Genomic DNA, 26,024 nt, shown 5'->3' on the forward strand with positions numbered 1-26,024 from the left:
GTTAAAAACACTGTTTTATCCTTCACCACAGCTGTGGAAAACAGGACCCGTTTTATCTTTGTATTTGTTTCTCTTGTTATTTTTTAAGCTACAACGAAACACCGTCTGTTGAGTTCAAAGGACGTTCATCAGTGTTTACAGCAAAAAAAAAAACAAACATAGCATTAATTTTACAATTTCACACTCGGAGCAGCTGAGAACCATTTCTGAAATATCATTCCTTAAAGTAATTTAAACCATAGACTGAAAATAAAAGTAATCTTGGCTTACAGTATAAAGAGCATAAAGCACATAGTGACTGTTTTGCAGTAAATGACTCCAATATTGGACAGTACTTTTTTCTCATTATAAAGAGAAATTTGAAGATCCTGCACTACCACTTTTACAAGGCAACAGACATAAAGTCTATATTTGATCTTGGAGCAATTCACATAACATGAGAAAACCTCATTAATGGCACAATAACCACAAATCACTAAGGACCAAGAAATGGCAGGAAAAATATGAAAATAGATAAAACTTACGTCAAAATCGAAACCAGTCATATGTGGAAAAGTTAAAGAACCAGTCATATTTTGAAATAAAAATGAGATTTCAGACCTGAAAACAATTCTAAATCATCCCCATGTTATCATGCAGCTCATAATGTCATTGTAAATATTTTAATCAAAGAAATATTATTGTGGGAAATAGGTGAAACCCCAGGTGAACTGCAGTGCTGTGGTTCTATCACAATGGGTAGAAACTACTTTAATTTGCCAAATGTTGCCACTTCTGGAACCCTGGTCACACTCGGGTGATGACATACCCCTGACATGGAACCTGGGCTACAGAGCTCAACATGCTCCCACAAGGATCGTCCCCATAACAGATTATTTACGATCTGGAAACACCTTGAGCATTGATTTTCAAGGTTTACAGACTTACTTCCAACACTCAAACATTGCATGCAGCACTGCTAATTTTGTTGAAATATAAACAGGTGCTCATATCAGTCATGAATATCCAAATTACCAGCCTGTAAACAAATTTAAAGACCTGGATGTCAGACTTCCTGGGGGGGTCCATGGTTAAATAGTATTTTATTAAAATTCTGTCTCTGTGGGAGTTGTGCTGCTTAACATAAAAAATGAATTATAATCCACAGAGGATTTGAAATGAATCCATGAGCAATGTCAGGAGCAGGTATGCACAGATTAATATTTCTAAATGTTAGACAGGAGTGATGATGACATGGCTAATTCTAATCAATACTAAAGTACTTTCATGTCACTGTATCTGATGCAATGTTGCTCAGAGGTAACCACTTGTGCTGGCAGGGTCCGCTGTACAAGACTGCCTCTAGTACATAAAAGTACATGATCTTCATTTTACTCCAACCCAGATAATATAATGTGTATGAGATACTGTACCCCGAAGAATGGGACTAGGCAGGACTTTTAATCAGAAGATGGTCATTTAAAAAAAGTCAAGTTAATTCATGTAAATGTGGAAGCCACCTGAGGTACAGGAAATTCTCACAAATCAAGAGTGCAGATTTTCAACTCAGATCATCTGGACACTTCTAATAGCACACTGAGTAACGTGGAAGAAATGAGATCATTTTAGCCAGATAGCAACGATGAACAACATGAGGCCTTTGTTGTATTTCTCATCTATTGGGGGCTTACCGGATGTCATCATCTGTGACAATGAAGGCTTTGCAGAGGGGCTGCGATGTGTTTAGCCACACAGCTGGGTTCTTCTCTACAGCGTTACACGTCTGGCCTGTTATTGGGGAGGAACTTGTGTGCAGAGCGCTGGCTATAGCAGAGAGAAGTGTCTCGTCTGTTGTGTCAGGACCAACTCCTGAAAACACAAAGGCACATCCTTCAAAACACCTGAAAACTCAAAGGCACATCTTTCAAAACTCCTGAAAACTCAAAGGCTTTCAATACTGTCACAGGTCTTAAATGCCATAGGGTTGCACATTTAGTAACGTTTTGTCTGCCTTTAATTAGGAACTATTTGGACTCATTTGAAGCCAAATATTCAAAAATGTATTTTTAAAACACAGTTTCTGAATTTCATTGGGAATAGAGCTCTTTAAATTAGTCAACAGCATTTCTGATTTTTTATTTTATTTTATGCACAGATCTGACAGACCTAATGGCACTTGAAACCATTTTAGATGACTAACTTAAAACATAACAAAAATAAGTAATGACCAAGTTGTGCTACTGTTGTTTCATAAAGGAAACTGAGTATTACTGACCTAACCCAACAACCTGAGAAATTAATAATACTGAATTATACAGAAGGAATGAGGTAAAATCCTACCTTGTAGACCCTTTGGAAGCTCCATGGTTTTCAGAACCTCTTCTGTTACATCACATGACCGCAAGCCTTTCAACCTCTTTTCCCAGAAAAGCTAAAACAAATAAGCACAAATATTGGAAAAGTATATTTCAGAAAGCTTTTGAGATACACAATACAGACAACTTTATATAGAGTACGACAAACTACTACAAGCAAAGTAACATTTATTTGTACACATTAAAGACAAAAAACAAACGGTTCTTGTTTCAACAATTAATGAAAAATGCATAAAGTGTTTATCTACAACATTTCAAAACTGCATACTGAAGCAGGAGCTTAGTGCTCAGAATGCTAAATGTCTTGTGCTGGACCCCAGAAAATAGTAATACAATACATTACCATCACAAAATACTATAAAACTAAATATAAAAATAAGTAATGTTTGGTAACTAAGAAGCATCATGGGAATTGTTTGCTGCACTGATTTACCAATCATATTGTACATCATCCTAATTGAGGGTGGTATTCTGTACAACAGAGTAGAGATGTTTAGAAAGAGTTTATGATACTAATAAACTTAGGTCTTCCACTGAATCTAACATTCAGTTTCTAATACATCTTCATACCATCAGCACTTATTCTTTTATTGAATCATCTGTCAGAGTTAATGGTTTGGCGAAACTAGGAGAGAACTAGTCCACAAATACTAACATTTAGTTAATGGGTGATGCTAACAATGGACTTTTCAAATCAGAAACTGAAGAACTACAGAGAGTCCAGGGAAGAGATCAATGTTGTTCATTCTACCTGACTGCAATCCTAAGATTCACTCTGCAATACTGAACAGATAACTTTAAAATACTGTACAAAACTAAAGTCTGATTTAGTTTTGGTTAATCTCATGTCCTTGTTTTACTGAGAAAACTACATGTTTAACTTGCACAATATAATCATTTATGGTATTTGTATATGAAATACATTAGTTTTTTTGTACATTTAAGAGTGACAAAACTGGTTTCTATCACACATTATGACCTCCTTATAAATGGCTGCAATATACATTTTAAAGAGAAAATGTTATTTGTTTAGGGGTACAAAGTTATTAGGAGAGACCGTTCACTGATATTGATTCCAGTATAATTGTTGTTTTGAAGCTTTTACAATAAATAAAAAAAACTAAATATTCAATACAGAAGTTCACTGGGGAACATGTACCCTCCCCAGGTATACAGAATCCTTAATATTAATTGGCCATCTCACTTCAACATCTAAGTCTAAAGGTAAAAGTTCTCAAAAACATGAGAAGATAGTAATTGGTTCAGGGATGCAAAGACATTAGTGAATCTATGGATTGGACTGCAGAAAAATCCGCAAAGCTAATTAGACAAAAAATGGCGGAAGACTAGTAGAGAGGCACAGTGGTAGAGTGGTTTGCGTTCCTGACTCACAGAGATGGGGCCCTGAGCTCAGGTCTGGACCTGGAATGCGATCTGTGTAGAATTTGCTCTCCCTGTTTGTGCAGGATGCTCTGGTTATCTCTAACAGGTTAAAGACATACTGTAAGGTTAATTGGTAACTGGGGAAAATGGGCCCTGCTGTGCGTGTGCCTGTGTGTAGCCTGCAACGGACTGGCACCCTGTCCATTGTGCCCTGCCTTGTGCCTCTTGCTTGCCAGGAAAGGCTCTGGCTCCCCCGCAACCCTAAATAGGATGAATTCAGGTTACAAAATGGATGGACTAATAAGCAGTCTTAATCTCAGAAAAAGCAGGCTGCATTATCTAAATACTTTCTTTATCTATAAATTTCCCTGCTTTCATCACAGATTGGTGGGACCTACTGATAAATTCATTGCCAAATATTTATTAGGAATTAGTGCAAATCAAAGTAAAGCAGACAAATTTATAAAAATCCCTGTTCCAAAATGAAAAAGAGCGAGTAAACGCCTAAGCTTGCAGCCAACACCTAAGGTTGTAGCCAACTAGTTTCTAATCCAGAATGAAGGTCTGGGTAATGCTCCATATGTTATAAATTTCTCATATAAATCAAGGAATAAAATATGGCAAGGAGTCATTATTTTTTCTCATTTAGTAGCACGCAGTGAAAGATAGCCAATATGTTTTTGTGGTCTAATCCAATTAATTTTTTTTTTGTTTTACAGTCTTCCTGAGAGGCTCACTCAGTAAAAACCTTTCTGAAGAGTGCAGGAAAGGAAAGTGCGTGTTCAAAAAAGCGTAGTACCATGTGCCAACTAAGGTCCGTCAGGGGCCTCTCTAGATGTAAAAAGTCTGGTAGAGACGTACCAGAGGATGTGTCAGTGAATCCATCTGCAGTATGTTTGACAATAACAACCCCCTGTATCTCACTAGGTGCCTTTGTCATGGTGCATCAGCAGTAACTGCTGTGTCCAGCCTCTGGATGATACTCATACAGTGCATTCAGGACAGGTACTGTAGAAGGAAGTGACTCCTGCACCATAAGGAACAGACACAGAAAAAAGGCTTACAGAAAGAGATACTGGGTATCTGAACCTGGTTGCCTGAAAAAGGAAATGCACAGGAAATCTGCAAAAAATATATATCTAACAAAATTAACAAGACACACACAAAAAGTTGCAAAGAGTCTGATCAGAAGAATACTACAGAGATGTGCTGCTGGAAGATAAGATGCCAAAACACAGGACTTTATGACTTTTTCTGAAATATATGGCCTATGAAAAACACAGCACAATGTTCTTTGGGCTGATGCTTGTATATCTGAGCTGTCTGGATCCAATTGCTGTGCACTTGTTTACTGAAAAAACATTCAGAGCTTGAAGAGCAGATGCCTTTGTGTCAAGAACTGAACTTGGAAGTCTATGATGCTTTAAGGTTCAATAACATTTTTTTATCTTCAGTTCACACTTCATTAAATACTTCAGTAATTCAGGTTGATACGCTGCACGGGAGGAGATGATGGGACAGAATTTCATTTTCCAAACAGATATTGACTGCATGTTTATCTCCAAAAACCGCTTTCTTTTCTTTTGAAATTGTTTCATGTAAGTTGAGCTTCCAAAAATGAATGACTGAGTAGGAGACTGAAAACTAAAAAATAAAACATAAAAACATATAGTATGATGCATTTAACACTCACATTTACCTCATGATCACAAATACAAATTGCTTTACTATACAACAAAAATACTAGCTTTCACTTTGCTCTCTCTATTCTTTTGTTTGGCTTTGTAAAGAAGTAAGCCAGCACCCCCCATCAAAATCCTAATTATTGACTGTACTGCTGAAATAGAACACTACAAACACACTTTTGTAATCCAGAATTCTTTAGTTTTGAATCTAAAAGTTTACAATGCTTTGTAACAGATTCTGTTATCAAAAACTGAATACATCTGTGTGGACTTGGACAAACCCCTGCACTGCTGTCTTCAACTCATTTCAGCAACTTAGGTGTTGTCAGATTCTAAAATGTTTGTTTAGAATCCTTAATTTCCAAAGTGAAATCAAGTTTCCTTGAATCTACTTAAAGAATATTCGATGAGTACTGAACGCAGCAATTCTTCGATAAAGGAATGAAATATTTCACTAAAGCCTATTAAGCGAATAAAATGCCTGACTCTATGAAGCATGATGCATTAAAAATTAAGTAATGATCTGTTCACTAATAATTTATAAGTTTCATATAGCTAATGATTCATTTAAATCATGAGATTTTATGCAAGCTTTCATCTTGCCTTTTGGTTCAGAAAAACATGCTCTAGCAGCTCTACATCATCAAACCTAAATAATAATAATTTAATAATACAATTACTATTATTTCTGTTTAAATAGAATACACAAAGGCAAAAACCTACTGCCTTCCTCATGTTTCACTTTTAAAATATAATTTAAAATTGTTTCTAGCATGCTTGACATTTTTTTAGTTCTGTTTCTATTAAAAGAAAGACTTCACCTTCCAGAATGACAGAAGGAAGGAAAAAATTAATGTAAAGCAGTTTTACATTCTTGCTCCTAACAATGTAGAATTCTTAAAAGTAGAAAAGTATTTTAGAAAAGATATTATGCATTTCAAGTATCATTAAAGCAATACTTTATTTACATCATACAAAAACATGGAGTAAGATTTAACACTAACCAAACTTAATAAGAGGAAGGCATTAACGCTGAATCAGTGTAAGTAAAACACAAATTATCTTGAAATACTTTGATACATGAAAAGAAAGGACCTTCTTCTGAATTCAGGGTGCTCAGTGCTACAGCCACACTCAAGCAGCTTATCCAAGATCTATAGGTTATGCTTGTATGAGCATCAAAAGAACAAATAGGGTTAATATTTCCCTATCATTAAAGGAAATAAAGGCAGGAGATGGCTCAGTGGAGTTTGCTCAAAGAGATACCATTTCTTTTTCATCTCTGGTTTTCATCTTTCTCCATTCACAAACATGCCCCCACCAGGTTTTCAGATATCTGAATTAACATTATCTGAAAGAACATGATTTTGCACAGATGTCTGGCTACTCTTCCATTCTTCCTGTTAAATTCTCTTTACACCTTCTTTCAACTGCTCCCAGAGACAATTAGAACATCATGATCTTCCCCTGCATCAGTGTTATTTACTCCATCAAATAAATGAATGATTTAGTCTATACTATCACTGTTTCCACTGTTAGCCAGTAAGGGTACTGCATCTGTTAGCACTGTGAAGGTTTGGCTCTCCAGGCCCAGGAGTGAATACCACAGCAACTAACTGCATGTTTGACCCATTAGCTCACAGATGGACAGCTCCAGGCCTTAAGAGCCATAATTCTGCAGATGTTATAAGTACTTTTAAATTAGCAACTGATTAATACCTAGATAAACAGGTGATCCGGCTACTTATTGAAGCAATTCAATTAAGTAATTGTGATCAGGGGGGGAATGAAAACCAATGGTCCCTAAAATATTTTTAAAAATGAAAAAAATTATAAACAGTTTTTGCTCTCTGCTAACAGACACTTTTTGTTTTTTCTTTGTAATTTCTTGGAAACTTCTAACTCACAGTTAGGAAAACCCAACCTTGTTTTAAGAAATTACTTAGCTGAATGAGTTCCTATAAGGTCAGTGGCAGTTAATTTCTAGTGCACAGGCCCTGAAACAGGCTGCTATGATTTTGGGGGCTTTTTTTCTGGATGGAAAAGGCTGTTGAGCTCCATGGACTGGTGTGTGGCCATGAGGAAAAGGGGAGATTTCTCAGTCTATTTGCAACACCATACCACAGTGCTCAGGTTTAAGCTAGGCATTATCACAAGGATTATGAATGGGTCAGACACCATGACATTTCACAGACAACTTTGCTTCAATTAGAATTTCTTAGGACTGATAACAGAAACATACAACATGCTACATAGAAACATTTTATAGGTTTGTCTTTTTTGTTTTGCTGCTGTGGTACAGTTCTGCAACCTACACAACTATCAAAAGAAATTATCTTTCCATCAAGGCCAATAAAATCAACATCAGTGTAAACAACTATCAAATAAGCATGTTAACAGTTAACCAAACGGCTGGAATTCCACACAGGGGATAAAAGAATAATTAATTAATGCCCCGTGTCTATTTCTCTGTCTCTTCTGCAACTCTTAAAATTAATAAAACAGGAGATGCTGTGCAATATTATTGTAGCTTGACAGTTCTTGATGCTAACATTTAAAACAATGTTACAATGTTTTATTTTGGTGATACCAAATTAGGCCTTGTAACCACAGTAATTTGTTTTTTTTTAAATAGCCTAAAAACACTTTCAACAACAGTTTTGTTACAGGTAATTGCACTTGTGTAGTGTAATAAGTTTACTTTATGCCTGGTAAAAATGAATTTGTCTCTTTGTAAAGCTTTTATGATATAAACACGCATACCATATAAACATAAAAAATAACATGAAATATGAAAGACTACAAACAAAAGGAGGCAATCTGTCCAGTCTGACTTGTTTGGCGGTTAGTATCTGATCAATCCAAGTGTCTCATTCAGGCATTTTTTTTTATAGAAGTATCAGCTTCAACAGACAGGCTGGGTGGCTTGTTGTAGTCTTCCACAATATTTTGCATCACGACACATCTTATCTAATTGCCACAGACCCCAAGCAATCCCTTTAAATCTGCATTCATAGTTGCATTCTATCTAACCAGTAAGAAAGACTTCTGTAAACACCTACACACTCATAGGTTTTCCTCGGTGTAAACTATGCACAAGTGCACTTACATCTCACAGCAGGACTTGCCTCTTTACACTGCAGGTTTTAGAATTATGGAATAAGCAACTGGGGCATGTTGTTGAAGCTGACACCCTGGCTTCTTTCAAGAAATGGTTGCATGGGATTTTTGGATCAAAGGGCTGCCTAAATGGGCTAGATGAGTTGATAAGCCTCCTCACATTTGTAAAGTTTCTGACATGGAACTCTTTAAACAGCCGTCTAAAACTTAGCAGCAAGATTTACTGGCAGACAGGTTGCATGCACTGAAGTGCTGGTGAATTCTGAACAGGCTCCAGATAGCAAAGTTGTTAGATAAAGCTAGCACACCTGCCTACAATCAGACAACCACTGGTTGTCATCCAAATTATAGATGACAGGAGACTGAGTGTACAGAATCATGCACCTCTATGTCAGTTACAGAACACTGCTTGATAGGCACACAAAATGTGCTGCATTTCATGTGAAAGGATTCAAACAATGAGAATCTCAATCTTGCACCTCAGTGAGTGACAATGCCTCTCGGCATATAAAGTCAGCAAAAACAAAATCCTCTAATTGGAGGATTCATTGGATATAGCACTGCACTCTCATCATTCTTTTTAAAACTGCACCGAAAGTGTCACACAAGTAGCATACAAGAACATATGGAATGAGCATTTTAAAAAATGAATAGAAAATACAAGTGCACTGATTATGTAAAATGCAGCACTATAGTAGCATCTATTCTTCTTTGGATTAAAACAACAAATTAAGAGTTAGATTTTCTAATAAATTATAATGTGTTGAGGGAAGGCATTTTGTTTCCTAATGTAAAAATGTATTTCTTGATAAATTCACTTTCTTAATGGCTCCATAATTTCCCCATTTATCTTGACCAAGGTTTCTATGCAACACTACAGATGGGTCTTTTACCAGCCCTACAAATCCAGATGCAGCGCTGAATGAAGTTTGGTTTAATAATTCTCTGCTAAATCCGCTTTGGATCTAATATACATATAAAATAGGTCTAAAATACCTGTATTTTTTATTCTATCAGATAAAGGAAAACAATCTAATGACACTGGTTAAACTCCCAGAAGTTTCCTTTCCTTGCTTTAAAAGCATACATATGCAATGAAGCTATATGAATGCACCTTGTTTAATGTTTGCAAAGATGTAACTGAATTTTAAGCAGCATTATTAATCTTTAATGTGCCACAATTATCCACACTAAGAAGCAAAGGTCAACAATTAGTGTAGATCTATTATATAGATGATACTGAGTACTCATTACATAAATTATTTCAAATACATCAATTGCTTTAAGTTAATTTTACTCTGAATAAAATATACATTGAGCATCAAAAAACTTTTGAAAAGTTGATCATTCATGATTGAAAGTCCTCAATAGTGAGAAAGCTAATTACTGATGAGGGAAGAGGTGATTCAAGAAAGTACCAAAGACAAGATAAAGATAAAAATCAGCACAGTGTTCCCCCATAACCAGGGTTCTGAACCATGGTTCTAGGTGCTAAAGCACTCCACTTGCAGAGGGTCACGGCAACCTGACTGCATGGTGCAACATTCATCCAAGAGCCTTGTTCACTGCCTTCCCAGTAGATCCATCCTGATGAGACAACATTCCAGCAGGGCAACTCATGCCTTCCTGCTGTTGTAACAATGACTTTCTTGGGAGAATGGAGTCTAACTGTCATGCCAATGCCATGGATATCCCACTCGCCGCACATGCACATCTGTAGGATAAGCTGGGATGATATTAAGCTTCTAGGACTCAGGCTCTAATGTACAGGAACATGATTGGACAGGCTCTATGAGAGGAATGGGACAGAATCCCACAAGATCTGTAACTTGAATCTGAATGTGTCGCCGACGTAAAGCTTGTATTAGCTTCCAGCTGTGGACAGTAATGCAACAAGCTTATCACAGCAGACTCCCTGTTGATTAACACTGCTGATAACAAATATTAATCAGCATAATGATACATAATACATATGTTCAGTTAAATGTTAGTTCAGCTACTACAGAGCTCAATCTTTTCTCAATCTTGTGAATTTTATCATTTAATTGGATGCTTAGCATACATATTATCACTGTTACAACCACAAATGTGATAGATGAAGAAATGAAAATGCTGGAAAAGGGAAAACACAAGGGAAAACATTCGTTTCAACACTGGTCGCCTCTTGGGTTCCATGGAAAAAAGGCTGCTCCATATGCACTTTAAAGGATATTGATTGTTGAGATTGTTCTCGCAACCAAAACATGTAAAAGGAAGTTTCCAGTCAGCAGGAGGTAACAGTCTTGAAAGCTACTGACTAGAAGAAAGGCTCAGTGAAGGACTAAGAAAACTGACAAGAGCAGCTACAGGCCAAGTACAGTCTGCCAGTTCCCAGCTGTGTAGCACTAAGAACAAGACAAAAAAAACCTTCAGAATTTAGACTAGGGTTGACTTTAAAATACAAGCTTCTTTGTTTAAACTGCTATACGACCTAGTAAGAGCATGGCAAATCCAAATAAAGACATGCAAATATATATTAAAAAATCGATAGCATTTAAAAACTAATTAAAAATGTACAATTAGGAAATCACTTTTATTTCCAACAATCTATTCACACATTACAGTGTTTAAGCAATGCCAATTTAAATGGGAACTGCAGCCCCAATTTCTCAGGCCGGCTATTAAATCTCAGTAATAAAATAATTGACCGTATCACAACATTTTACACATTTCAAATTAAGTGTACAATAATGGACTTTGTGAAAGTACTCTATGGTTGCCATGTTGTCAGAGGCAGACAAAAATTTGCCAGTCTCGCAAAAAAGCCAGGCGACAGCTCGAATTGTGACGTGAAAACAGCCCTTCCTGCTCACTAGTCACTGTAAGCAAATAAGAAACATGGTCTCCTAACATTTATCCTTTCTTATCTTTTTGAACCCACTGATATATTTTTAACAGTGCCTCACTGTCAAACATCTGTCTGTTTCAGAACATAGTGGTCGCACACAAAACAAGGGTCAGATCAGCAGAAAGTCCAACTGTTTCCTTTTCCAAGGGATATTCAACTAGACCAAAGATGAGTAATAAACATGGGCACTGATGTCACTGGATGTTTTCTTGCCTCGTTCTGAATCATATACAATGACAGCAACATGGTGCCACGCATACATTGAAACTTTGTCTTTTTTGTGATGTAAATTGGAGGTTGTACACATTACTTTATATTTGGTAGATTCGCTGTGGTTTGAAATGCACTCATCATTGCTGATTCATGATAACCCTGAAAATTATAACACAAAAAACAGCTGTGCAGTTCCCCTTTGAATGCACTAATGAAACTATTAGGCTGCTGAAATCCCTTTACTTCCCTAAAACATGAAACATTATTTATCAATCTACAAATAAAAAAATGTAATGTAATGTAAGAAACAGACACAAAGAATCACCAACATACAGCAGTCCTTGTTTGTCTTCCACAGACTGTAAACACCATGGTCATGGTAGAAAGCAAATTCAAGGTTCAAAAACTCCATTAGGAGGTTGGTAGATGTTTCTCATAAACATCAATATCCTCTCTTACCAAAATATGTTACTGTATGTTACTGGCACACAACACCACATAAAATTAGCAACTGGAATGTCAAACTTGTAAACTACTGTGTACAACGTAAGCTTTCACAATCACAATAAGAAGACCTCTGTGCTGGAAACTAGCTCTATCTTATTTCCCACAGTGTTTATAAAACAGCCACTATACTAAAGTATCATAAAATCTAATGTCAAGTGGGAGCAATACAGTTCTTTTGGAGTTACAGAAACGGTTACTGTGAAATCATTTCTGAGCAGGAATATTGTGAAGCTTGACAGAGAACAGTTTTGCTGACACCCTTCCACTACAGTTCAACTTGACAACAAATCACAAATTGCTGACAATGAATCATAATGGGTCAACTGCAAAAACTTGAAAGCAGAGAAAAGGGAATGATCTTTGGTCAGTATAGACTTCCACACTAAACTCGTTTGCTAAGGAAACACCATTTGTAATGAACCCAGCTTCTGGAATTAGCCCCCAGATCCAGTCTGAAAACATTCTCAGTTGCTACGAGCTCAGAGCAACAGCTAATAGCCTGTAGAGGATACTGAAGTATAGGACTAAGTGTAACACTTGCTGTAGACTATGAATATTAATAGCATACTTAGTTATGCATAGTTTTAACACATCTAAAAGTCCCAGAATGTAGCAGCTTGTTACCAAACCAATATTTACACTGAGTGATTATTTTAAGCACCCTTCAATGGGGCATATATTGTAAATGTCAAATAAGTATTACAAATACAATACAATGGGCTTATCTCACATGCTACAAAGGTGTAATCAGTTTAACATACACAAATGCACATCTAACCTATAGTATACAAGTACATAATGAGATACATATTGAGGAAAGCAAAGAGAAATTAATTTTGGTACTGAAAAAGCTGATATATGTTGCGGAGAATTGCACTTTGCCACAGTGATGTTGATGGTTCTTATTGGACTGATATGCAAGCCCCAGAAGATACAAGCAAAAGGTGGTTTTCACATTCCATGCATACTGCCAGCCTATCTAAGGTTATCTAAGATAGGCCCTCGTACTTGAAGAAGGCTTCACAGCCAACATGTGTTTTCTCCCATCTCTATTACTTGTTCCTATCTTAGGTTATGGACATGATAATAAAGAAAATATTTATTGATGTGAACAGGATCATTTCTTTGCCTGCATTAGTGAAGGGGATGAGAGTATAGACAATGGCTACATTGCTAATACAGTAGAGTATTCCTTTGTAGCAGTAGTATGCTTCAATTATCAACGAGGACCGAAGCCAATGTAATACACAAAAAGTTCAAATTCAAACCAACAGCAGCTGTTTCAGGGTTTAGGCTTATTGGTCTTACCGTGGGTATATTACATATTGTTATGTCCCCCCTTATGAAGTAGTTTTTAATTTAAAAATGTGTGCTAAAATATTAAAACATTAACATTTGCATACATATATAAACAATATACTATATATGTGTATAAGAAAACCAACCGATGATTTAGCATTTCAGAGTACATTGTAAAATAAGAACTCCTAAGCAACACAAAATAAAATATAAGCATACTGGTACACATGATCGAAATATTCTGATTCAGATTAACTCCGTTTCTATTCGGTAGAACAACAACAATGCTTAATCCCTAGCACAGTATACAGTATATAAATGAGATATATAAATTTATAAATCTCCAACTTTGTTCTTTTACGATTGAGCAGACAAGTGTGGATGATCCAAAGATATTACGACTGTGCTACCTACCATCAGCTTCGTAGGTTTGCTACAGTTGCAGGTTCACTGCAATTAACCTAATACTTAATCCCTTAATCCCTTGAAATAAATTACTTCCCTCTAAGCAAACCTTGAACAGAAAATCAAAACATAACAAACGGAACTTAAAAAATACAGAAGTTTCAGTATACTCAATTTAGTCTCAGACTGTAAAAAACCTTGCAAGGCAATGGAAGTTTGAAAGAACCAGTGGACTTTAAAAAGGGCAGTGTCTGCAGGTTAGAAAATGGAATGGTGGCAAAAGGCAGTGGAAATTCTCAACAGACACCAAACATTTTGTGCACTAGTAACAGTATTCGGTTCAAACGAAACCAAAAAAACAGCTAGTCATGAATCTTCACTTTCTAAAGCCAAAGAACTAGGGAACCTAAGCCTTGATAGATGGCTCCGAATGTAGCAGAACATTTGCATGTGTGTGAAACATAAAATGTAGCATTAAATATTCTTTGTGCATCACTGAAATGCAAACTACCTAGCTTACACAATGTCACTAGCAAATCACATAAAGCAACGAAGTTGGTTTCTTCTGAGTTTTGGAAATCTGTCTACTTCTCCGATGAGAACAGTAATTAACAGCCCTTAGACAGTAAATGTGAAAGAAGCACCATCCAGCATAGGTGTAGTCACTGCCTTAATTCCTGGCCATCACAGTTTATCAGCTGCTGGCAAACAGACCGTCTGGTCTGTAAAAATATACAATGCAATTTGAGCAACTACATGGTCACAGCTGGTTGTCTGCAAAGGTAGTGTAACATCTGTTATAAATTAGTTTCCTAGGAGCAACATATTCTCTATGCCAATGCCCATCTGTCCAAAGAGAGCAGTATTTCTTTTTATCACCCCTGTGACACAAAAACCCAAAAAGAGTAACAACACTGGTCTTGCCAACAACTGTACATAAACCCTTTTTAAGGACTCGTGGGCTACATCCAACTAACTCCTGCAAAACCCTACCATGACAGTCATTTTCCAGGACTACAAAATATAAAATCTGTGCAAGGCAAAAATCACAAATATGCAGCCTACAGCTGCTGACCTCATTCCACACAATGTGCTGGGACACTCCCTACCTTGCGCAAAGGACAGGGTAACACTACAAAACCCTCCTTTTCAGAAAAGCCTTTACTTAACTGGTTCCATTCTTCACCCCTCTGCTCTTCTTAATACCATCTTCCACGGTCTCCTCTATTGTTATTGTTGTATTGTTGTAATTATAATTGTGTCCTGTCTTGTGAAATTTTCTTATTTATTGTTGTAGTCTTCTTATTTATTGTTATTGTCATCCTGTAAAACGCTTTGAGAAGCCACCTTTAAAGGCGCTTTATAAAATAAAGTTTATTATTATTATTATTATATTACAAAGTATTAAACCAAGACAGGCAGCGTTAAGATTAGTTTCAAAATACACAGATGTCCTTAAAAAAAACCATTAACTTGTACTTTAATGCTTATTCACTCAACCAGTCAAGGAAAGAAAAAACAGTTTACCAGTCACAGAACAAGGTACTATTTGTAGTCTCATTGTAATTACCTTTCCAGCCTCGTTATCTTTACAGGGTGGCCGTACAGCAGCAAGATTCCAATTACAGCTTTATAATACAATTAGCACTCAGAAACAGAAAGCAGCTAATCGATTCCAAGAAGTGCTCACTGTTCCCTCTTATTAAAAGTTATCTTCTGTTGGCTTTTTTTCAGGTTGAGGTCAACAGCAGGAAATGTTTCACCAAAGGACTATTTGTGTGAGCTTGGCAGCCTCTGCTGGCAAAAGCCTGTAATAGCACTCTGAACATGTAGGTTAGAAGATTTCTTTCAACACCTGCCTTAAGTAAACTCAAGAAATATTTAGTGTTTCAAGTTTCATTCATGATGGTGCAATTAGGTAATGAGCACATTATGCAACACATCACATAGTACTACTTGCCCCCAAAGCAATAAGCATTCTGCTGTGTGCGAAGTTAATAGGATAAGGTGCCCCTTTCATTCAAATTGATTTTGCCAGCTTTTTTAGGCTATTTTTAGGCTACTTGACAGATGCATTATTATTCATTAAGGACTCTAAAACCTTTCAATATCCAAGCTGTCAAGAGCACAGTGGGCTTTATTATGGTCTAGAGAAAAAATCATAAAGTTACATTAACCTTTCTAACAGAATGAGGTAGACAGTCTGCATAGTACTATATGTAAAGTATATGTTCAAGACAAAGATGCAATGCAAACTAAAACCTTAGTCCATTAGTTGTTTATTAGAAGGAGCAGTAGGTAGATTCAAAGCATGGTCTTTGGTGTTCAAGTGTGTCCTTGTCCATAGTTTCCATGTGATAGATACAAAAATCAAGAGATAGTCAAAGTGTTATTGAATTATTTATTGACAGATGATTCTTAAAATGCCTAGACATCAAGACATTTAGATTCAATTTTGTATTATGTTACAACACCGATATATGTAATTTGACAATTCTTCTGAAAATCATAATTTTTCCTTACGGCATAAAGTGCGATTCTTGGGCTTATTATAGATATACTGTAAGTTCCTGTTCTTGACAAATTAAGTTTAGCACGAAGTTTAAACTCTGAAATCAAATTCAGCCAGGATTTTAAAAGGTCACAGTACAGAGACAGTAAAATGATGATTAAATTATGATTGAAGAGTTCAATTGAACTTGTACTTGTGAATATAACATATACTACCACATACTGTACAAGCATTTCAAAATATGACAAAGGATGAGTCATTGCAATCCCATTTCACTTCATAGGAATAAAAAATATTATTGTAATGAGGATCCATGAAGCTATTATACATAGTAAAATTACTAGCTGCCTAGCCAGCGAAGAAAGGCATTGATTAAAGAGACTTCCTGTATTACAGTGTATATGATTTCCTCTGTTCTAAGCCTGCTACCACAAAAAAAACTAATCATGTTCTCTGCAGGCCCCTAAAAATGAACTCTCATTTACTCTGAAAGGACAAAAGATATAAGAGAGGTTCTGAAGACATTTGCAAGAAAAATCTTAGAATAGAAATGTGCAGGTCTTACCTGTCGTGGTTGTTCAGTTGCTCTCTGAGGGTCTGACTTCACTTTGTTACTTGGGTGATTCACGACTTTGGTCACCGGCTGTTTGAAAATGGAGGCCGTCTGTCTTATAGGAAGTGCGGTGTTTAAGTCTGGCTTTCCCTAGAAAGAAAACAGAAACTCTGTAGACTGGTATTTTAGAAAGTAAAAACAACTCAGAAATTAAAATGAGCAAGTAAATGAAAAAATAAATCGTATTGACTACTCTGCATCATTTCACTGTTTTGAAATGCATTACAATGGTTTACCAGATTAATACTGCTTTGGACAGTCATAATTGTCAGGCTGCTGCGTGAGATACAGTTGCACCACGTGCTGGATCTTATAATCAGTGACAGACCTACTTTGGACACCATCTTCTGGGGGTCCAAATCAGATGAAATGAGATCCAATCTACAGGGAAGACATTCCAGAGATGGAGTGTGCTTCTATGTGTCAACGGTCACATGAGTTTCCAGACAAAGTACCTTGGCACATCCCCTTTTAGAACCTAAAAGATAGTCTTTGACTGACATTTGCCAGTGCTCATGACATCCAGCAGGTGGGGCAATTGTAGCTCATACAGCAACCCATATTCTTTCTGCCAGAATGGCATCATGAAACGTCTGAGTCACCAGAATGCATGTTCCCTCAAACAGGAGGACTACAGCAGAGAAGTGCAGTCCAATAAATTATGACTAGTCAATTATTCATTGATGAATCACTCTGCATTAAAAATGCAACAGATGCTTTTGGTTCCAATACTCATTTGTTGCTCCTATACCATTTCTTCCAGGATTTTCATATTTTCTGTGATAAATTACACATTGATTCTTGTTGAAAACCCAGTTGGCAGAGCTTTTATTCTACTTAGACTACATGGAGAATAAAAGGCTCAACCTGAAAGCTGTGGAACACATAAATATATCCCAGCACATTCTCTCATTCAGACTGCATTCTTTTCTGATGTTCTCTATTAACACTGTCACAATATAAAATAGAACTCACAAAAATATGGATTTGCTCATGTGTTAGTATCATGAAAAAGAAGAAATAAATCATGCTTCAATCCCTGAGAAACCTTTGGAATTTGTCTTACCGTAAAAGTAAAGCACCATGGCTTTGTTAATAACATTTTAAAAAATCCAGAAGAGGATTAACATAAAAGCAGCAAGAGTGCAAGATAAGTAAATGACTAATATAGCCTAGATTTAGGCTATGCTTTAAGAGCTTGATCCCAGTGGGAAAGCTGCAATCAAACGGCAATCAGTCACCTTTGATTCAGAAAATAAAACCCTTGTATGCTTTTGACTAGAACAGGAAGCCAACGTCTACATCAAGAAATAAGATGGTCATAAAGTAAGACAATAAGGTGGAATAAAGACATTAAATGGCCTTTCACTCCAACTAGTGCATTCCACCTTTTATTGCTTTTAGTGCTATAAAATTAGGCCATATAACTAGGAAACGTAATCACAGCTGATCTAACCCTTGGCAGAAGATGCTGGCAAAAACCTACACAGCATTCTAAACACACATCTTCCTGCTCACAATGACATTGGACCTGTTCAGAAGGAAAAAATCAGTACATTATTAAAAGTCTGTTATCCATAGGTTCTACTGCACAGAACAGAACTCTGTCGATATACTGGAGGCTTGGTAAATGAATTAGTCAGATAAACCCACCCCAAGATGCATTCTGTAATAATACTCCAGTGAAAGCCCCACCATCTTTTGAGCTGAGGACTTTGCTCTGCCACGCTATCGAGAAAATGACAAGTACCACAAAATGGACGACATCGTGTCTCACAAGTAAAAAAAAAACATTAAAATATATTAGCGAATATGTACTCTAACATTACACTGGTACTGTTACAGAAAAACACTTGTTCTGAACGATGCAAAAGCAACACACCCACCAACTGTTATGGCAAAATGAAACATTTATGGATTGATATTGTGACAGACTATAAAATTGGTCATGACCTGTGTTTTTGTTTAATCAAACAGGTTAGTTTTTAACCACGCTCCAGTTTTTGGCATTACGTGCTTTCATTCTACAAACATCTGAGGCATCTGATTTAACTGGGCCGCCGGATGCTGCAATACAGGCAGGACTTTATGGGGTTAACGCGCCAAACCCCATGGAGTAGGAGGGGAAAGTTCCTCTTTGCTAATGTCAGCTGTTACGACATATGGGCAGCAACAGTAGTGCGGCAAAGGCAAAAAACTGCCTCCCTGCTGCGCTGAGCCGCCCTGATGCGTCAAAGCACAATACAAAATGGTAAAGGCGTTGTTATGCTGTCACACTACACTGCTCCTGAGCCTTTCACACTCCGAGTGAAGAAAACGGCCCCCACTCAGATGTCTGCTTCAGTTAGACCCAAAAGCTCCCCTTCACCGACTGTAGACCAGACCTCTAGAATTCTTCAGCTCAGCAGATTCAGCACCAGAATTGTGATCTTAACCTCTATAAGAGTGTTTCCCTATATAGTAGATAAAGAATAAACCAGTTCAGATTTACTTTAAGATACGTATGTAGGAAGCTTCATGCATGTATGCTCCCCCATTCCAGAAACATTCAGAGAAGTCCTAGGATCCCACTAGGTTGTTTAAAACTCTTTGATTCTATCTTAGTGTAACGATATATATAACGTTAGAATAAAGAATAGAACAGGATGGCTGTTGAAATGTTATGGCTGCAGAAGAACTGTCCATTATATCTCTCCCTAAATGGAGAAATGAAGGCCAAGCAACTTGAGAAACTTGCTCATTAGACTAACTAGGTTTGCAATGCTAATCACAAGTTGTCAGAAGTCTGTATTTAGGCCTTGAAGAGAGCACAAGATTTTTGCTGGTCATTTGCAGCTGAATCTTTGGTTTGAGAGTCAGATGGTTTTCAACCTCCAAGTACATAATGCAAAATCTTACAGCCAAAACATTTTTATTTTTTAAAACTACATTAGATTATTTTTTTTAAAAAAATCAACTTTAATTTTAGATAAGCTGAGAAAATGTGCTAATTATATTTCATTTTTTAAGGGTTAATCTCCCTTAGAAACATTTTTGGTGGCAGCATAGGTTTCTAGGAAATGTAACCTAAACCCTCTCTAAGGAACCATCAGAATGAGTGTCTTAAACCACAATAAGTCATATTTTCCTGTTTTTCCACAACAAAAGCCTTTTTTTCATGAAAACTCTCTGAGAGCATGGCTATCTAGTAAAACCCTGCAGTCAATGTAAATACTTCCCCAGACAGATGTGGGATATTGAGAGAAAAACTGATACCACAACCTATAACCGATACCAAGCTGCTAAGTATTCTGATCACTATTATCCTACTTCCAAAGCAAGAGGATGTGAGTCTTCATTTTCCTGCAAGCTGCTGTGAACAGGAACCTCTGCTGAAGACCTGCATTGCATGCTGCATTCTTCAGATTTTATCTCGCCCCCTTTCTGAGCAGCCAGACCAGTCAGATATTGTCACACTGGAGAAGCTAAGCAGAGCTGAGCCTACCCTGCATTTGCATAGGGAACACCCAAGGGCCAGTGCACCAGTACTGTTAGCAGTGATCCAAGCATGACATTAGGGAGAGGGAGAAACAATAAACACATAAAACTTGAATGATTCAAATACATTATTTTATTGTAAGTCACCTCTTCAAAAAAAAATCACCAGTAACAAAATTAACAAAGGAAAAAGGGGTTTAACATGACAATACAGCTTACAAAATGTACATAGTTACTGTAAGAGGCAGCTATTTTATGTATATAAATTAAGGGGTAATGAAATGTGTCTTTCTTTTCATTGTTCACAGAACAGCACTTCTTTACAATAAATGGAGTCTGTAACATACTGTGAGTGTAAGCTGTAAGATCTTTTCACTAAGCACAACAGTAGTTATAATTGAACCCTATTTATTCAAATAAACAAACCTGTTTAGTTGACGTATTTGGCAAACATAACTAAGGTGGCATATCTCGCAAAATTTAAAATGCCGGCTTTATACTACAGCATTATTTTTTACCAGTATGGATGCCCAGATAAGATCGACAACAGGACTGGGATCCTGGTACAGAGCTTTATTATTTCCCTACTACTTGGAAATCCACCATTTTCTCTCAGTACATCTGACATACCGGTAAAGTCCCCTATCTCTTGTAGGGTTATTCATTTGTAAGTATGGCAGTATGTTATTTCAAAATCGATAGCCTCCTTTTTATTAGTCAAAAGATTTCCATGGAGAGGACACCAGTCCATCAAAGGGCACACACATATACCAACACGCACACACTCATACCAGGACCAATTTTCCCAGAAGCCAATTAACCTACCAATATGGCTTTGGACTGTGGGAGGAAACCAGAGCACCTCAGGGGATCCTATACAAACCACGAAAAGAACACCCCAGGATATGAACCCAGGGCCCCATTGCTTTGAGGTAGCAATGGTTAATGCCACCACACCACCCTCCATGTGCTTCCTTCCCATAACAAATGTTCATATTTTATGTATAGTGTGAAAGAAAATTTGCCAATCATTGTTTTGTTGATATAAAATTACACAAGGATTAAAATGCTTAAAAGACATGATTAGAGCCAAAGTTTTATAGATGTCTAATATAAACACCTCTCAGGCAAACCTTAAATTGCACCTACAGTTGCACAACAGAAAGGGTCATGAAATAAAACCTACAATCTCTGTGCCTTACAACACAATACAATTTTCTTAATGTTTAAGGTCTCTTCAACATCAAACACATGTAGGTCTGCCATTGCACGGTTTTCTGTTTGCCAATAAAAGAAGGAAAGATTAGCGTTAATCAGAAATACACTTTGTTACAATGTTTTGGAAACAATTCTGAATGCATCTTACAACAATCTTGTTTACAGAAGGTAGAAGAAGGGGAAAAAACAACAAATTACTGAGCATGATGATTTAATGGCATTTCAATTGATCTTTTAGCGCAATAATGCTGAGCATATGGTTTGTTCGTAGTAGATTATGTAATCTTTAATGGCCTGAGAAGTTCATAGGTCTGGTGTAGTAGGCTATACAAGATAACACACTGCACTTACTTTCAAAACTGGGAGAATGATAATGTTAATCAAGAGGTCACCTCCTCTTTCACTTTCAGCCTCTTGTTTAACATTTAACTTCATCTGAAATTCAGATATGAAGAGTCTGAATAAAAATTAGCACAAGTGGTTTGTATTGGTTGTGAAGAAATTAAGCCACTAACTAAAAATAATTTTCTTGAAAACTGATAACTTACTGCTTAATGTATTATATTGAAAATTTTAATTTGCAATAGAAAACACAAAGAAAAAAGGAACACAGTAGCTACTGCTTTTGAAGCTTGTTATGTTTATTAATATAGATGGAACTGTTTCTGAGTAGAGGTACCACAATATTTTATTATGGAGGTCCACACAGGTAGCTTACAAGGCAGCAGATCTTTTTCAAAGATAATATTAACCCTTAAATGCTCCTAGAATTGTGTTTTTGCTTAAGATTTTCCTTTTGCATAGTATAACCCTCTCATGGTAACTCTGATGATCGTAACTCTGCAAAACTTGGTTATATCACTGTGCCACCCATAACTGGAAAACCACTGAAGTTAAGCAGCTGTGACCCTGGCCAGTACGTGGATGGGAGACCTCCACGTAAAGCTAAGGTTGAAGAGGTATTAGTGGGACCAGTATGGAGGCACTCACCCTGCGCTCTGTGTGGGTCCTTATGCCCCAGTATAGTAATGAAGACACTAAACTGTAAAAGGGTACCATCCTTCGGATGAGACATAAAACCAAGTTCCTGACTCTCCATGGTTATTTAAAATCTCAGAGCGTTTCTCAAAGTCGAGGGGTGCTACCCTGATGACCTGGCCAAATTTGCCCCTAGCTTTTACCAATCATGACCTCCTAATTATCCCCATCTATGAACTGACTGCATTACTCTGTGTGTGGGGAGCGTACTAGTGCACTCTGGCTGCTGTCACATCATCCAGGTGGGGCTACACACTGGTGGCGATGGAAGGGAATCCCCTTTACCTGTAAAGTGCTTTGAGTGGATAGAAAAAACATTTTTTTTTAGTAGAATGGCAGTCAATGAAGCATTGGTAAGGCTAAAGTATCGGTAAAGATTTCAACAACATCTGTTCAGCTTGATCCAGACTCCCACAACCTTATGTGTAGAGATGTGCCTCCTGTTCCAAATGAAAACTGTTTCTAAAGAATACCGTTAAACTACATTAAAATCTGTAATACTTAAGCCTGTTCTATATTAAAGTACAATTTTTTTCCTCACCCTGGCACATTCTGGTTTCTTCCTTAATAAATAACAGTACTTAATATGTTAGCCATTTCCCTTGTTTAAAAGTTTATATTTTTTATCACTGAGACACTTCATCCTTTACCTTTCTTTTGGCATTGTAACACTGAAAAACATTTCATTTGTTTAGCCTTTGTTGCAATATTCATTTTCATCTCTCTTACTTAATATAATTTTTAACGTGCTCACAATGCATCATCTTTTTTTATGAAGTATGTTCTTTCGCCATATATGTTTGTCTTCACTGATTAAATAATAAGCCACCACTCTAGGCTTTTTTGTGCTTGATTTTAATTAATCTGTAGTCTGCTTTCCTGAAATTGTAAACCTTTGTTTTGTACTCCACCTGCAATTTTTTCAAAATGTATTTCAGAGCACAAAATACTGTATCCCAGTTCCCTAATGGTTTGCTGACCTCCATTTACCCCTAGTGTTTTCAGTACAGCCACTCCCTCAAGTGAGTGCTCTGCAAAATGAGTAAGAAAGCAATTGTTACCGATGACAAACATTTCAGTTTCAGCTTCTACCATCACTGTCTTTCCCAGTCTGGAAAAATGTAAGTAAAAATTTCCCATGATATCCAGTTCTTGACCTACACACCCATTCCTAATTCCCAAATATAAGAATGTATTATAATTAACAACAGAATTCTAATTGAATCAAAATAGAATTTGGTCTGGAATACCCAAAATATTAAGCTCTGGGATTTCTTTTTAAAGTCTGATCATTGCAGACTGAGATTTTCAATTCTTGTAGCTCAGAGGTATCCAATGCTTGTCCTAAAAGACTGTTGGCTTTCAATCCAACATGGATCTTAACGAGCTAAACAGGACCAATTTAATAGCTTCCCTTAGCTCTTCATGTGTTACTGATTTAAGAAGACCTTGAAAACCGGCAGACGCAGCAGCCCTCCAGGACCAGGACTGGACATCCTTGGATTAGGTAACCTTCCTGTTCCTAAAAACTCAGAACACTTTGGACAATTTAGAATCATGTAAATAAATGAATCTCAGCCTTCTACATCTGAAACCCATCATTTGGACCTCATAATTTAAAACAAAAGTATTGAAACAATTATAAAAGATACTTTTTTTGAAAATGTCTTTATATGTTAAAAAGAACAAAAAAAATTACTTTATGCAGAATAAAACAAAAGAGACCATTAAAGCCTCTTGCATTCATTATTGATCACACTGAACTAGATCACAATAACATTACATCACTTTATTAGCCCTATACAATTTCCTGCATTAGGAATTCATCTTTTCGCATACCCCAGCTTGCTCTCCACGAGACACACAGACAGGGAGAGAGCCTGGGGTCAGAGCGCAGGGTCAGCCATTGTACGGCGCCCCTGGAGCAGTTGGGGTTAAGGGCCTTGCTCAGGGGCCCAACGGAGTAGAATTCCTCTGCCGGCTACGGGATTTGAACCGGCAACCTTCCAGCCACAGGCGCAGACCCTACAAGTTTATTGGATAACTACAGATGGCTAGCATTAAAAATGCCATCTAAAAAAAACAAGCATCAAGCCGTTTACTAATTTCTGATTCTAGAGGGTTTGGAACTAAAAAGTAGCTACACATAGAGAACTACGAGCTATCGACAAAAAAAACAAAGAGGGCTTCAAAATTCCAATAGTTCACATTCCAGATCAATGGATCCAATAGGAAAACATGAAAAGAATTCAAAAACTGGATTGCAAGGTTTGGCTTTACACGTATAACTGACAAATGGGCCATTAGTGTGGGAGGATTTGAAACATGAAACAAAACTCATTTTGCATTGGAAAACAAAATGTGCACATATTGGATTCCTGGAATGCCAATGTGTGATGGATACCATAAGGAGCTGTAATGACAATCTCAGCTTGATAAAGTCAAAACATTAAGACGATATTTAGGAAGAGCCCCTTGTGACTAAATCAATACAGAAAAAAAATAAATAAAAGTCATTTAAGGAGCAAGTTGACCCATCAAGTTGTTTGGACACTGCTGGAGCCTAACCTATTTCATTAGCCAATGATCAATACAGTTCCCCTAATGTGTTACCACATTGTGAAAACCTACTGTAGTTGCATGGACTTCAGTAGGTCTGGGAAGTCTTGGCTTGCCATATACAAAATAAACTCTGAACTGCCAGTATCTGTATGCTTGACGAGCTGTCAGTAAGACAGTGTGGCTCAAATAGAGATAAAAATATATATAAAAAGAAATAATAATGAATTAATGTTATGGAGATTTATTTTAATGGTATTGGCTTTTGATATTGTTGACCTCTGAAAAATACACCTTCAGCACAAAAAGCAAGAGTTAAAGAATGCCAATTCGAAAAGACCTTCACATTCTCAAGACCTCGCGCTAAGAGACTTCCACCCCGTTTTCCAGTCAGAAGGAGCATATGGATGGTAAACGCATAGAGAACAAGACTGTGCAGGGAAATCTGAAAGGAATTGGTGAAAAGCTCTTTCCAAACAGAGCACAATCCTCAAGATTCCATATAGCCATCTTACTAAAAGCCATATACTTCAAATTGGAGCACCTCTGTTTTCCTCACAGTATTTCTCAATTTAAAAAAACAAATCTGAAGATTTAGTAACACAATGTTTTATTTATTTGTATGATTAATGAATGGTCCTTAGACAATACTGTAATTTTCGTAATTTTGGTTGATGCTGAAAGTCAATTTTCCTCTTCAGCTTGTAGCAGTGCACACATTTAACCTTAGTTTGAACATTTTATAAGCAGAGGA

The 26,024-nt window shown here is 36.8% G+C and overlaps 1 protein-coding gene across 4 annotated transcripts in view; it reads right to left on the reverse strand.

The window, feature by feature from the left end:
* Positions 1-26,024, reverse strand: part of mbd2 (methyl-CpG binding domain protein 2) — a 56,101-nt gene that overhangs the window by 11,799 nt on the left and 18,278 nt on the right. For all 4 annotated transcript variants that reach the window (XR_001480382.2, XR_001480383.2, XM_015363543.2 and 1 more), the window contains exons 3-5: positions 16,931-17,068; positions 2,320-2,410; positions 1,671-1,848 (exon numbers count right to left, since the gene is read on the reverse strand). Coding sequence is in view for 2 of the 4 variants with exons in the window: in XM_015363543.2 (XP_015219029.1) it covers positions 1,671-1,848; positions 2,320-2,410; positions 16,931-17,068 (407 nt within the window). In the remaining 2 variants the exon portion in view is untranslated. The remainder of the gene's footprint in view (positions 1-1,670; positions 1,849-2,319; positions 2,411-16,930; positions 17,069-26,024) is intronic.

This window comes from Lepisosteus oculatus, chromosome 3 (genome assembly GCF_040954835.1).
Source record: "Lepisosteus oculatus isolate fLepOcu1 chromosome 3, fLepOcu1.hap2, whole genome shotgun sequence".
NCBI classification, from domain to species: domain Eukaryota; kingdom Metazoa; phylum Chordata; class Actinopteri; order Semionotiformes; family Lepisosteidae; genus Lepisosteus; species Lepisosteus oculatus.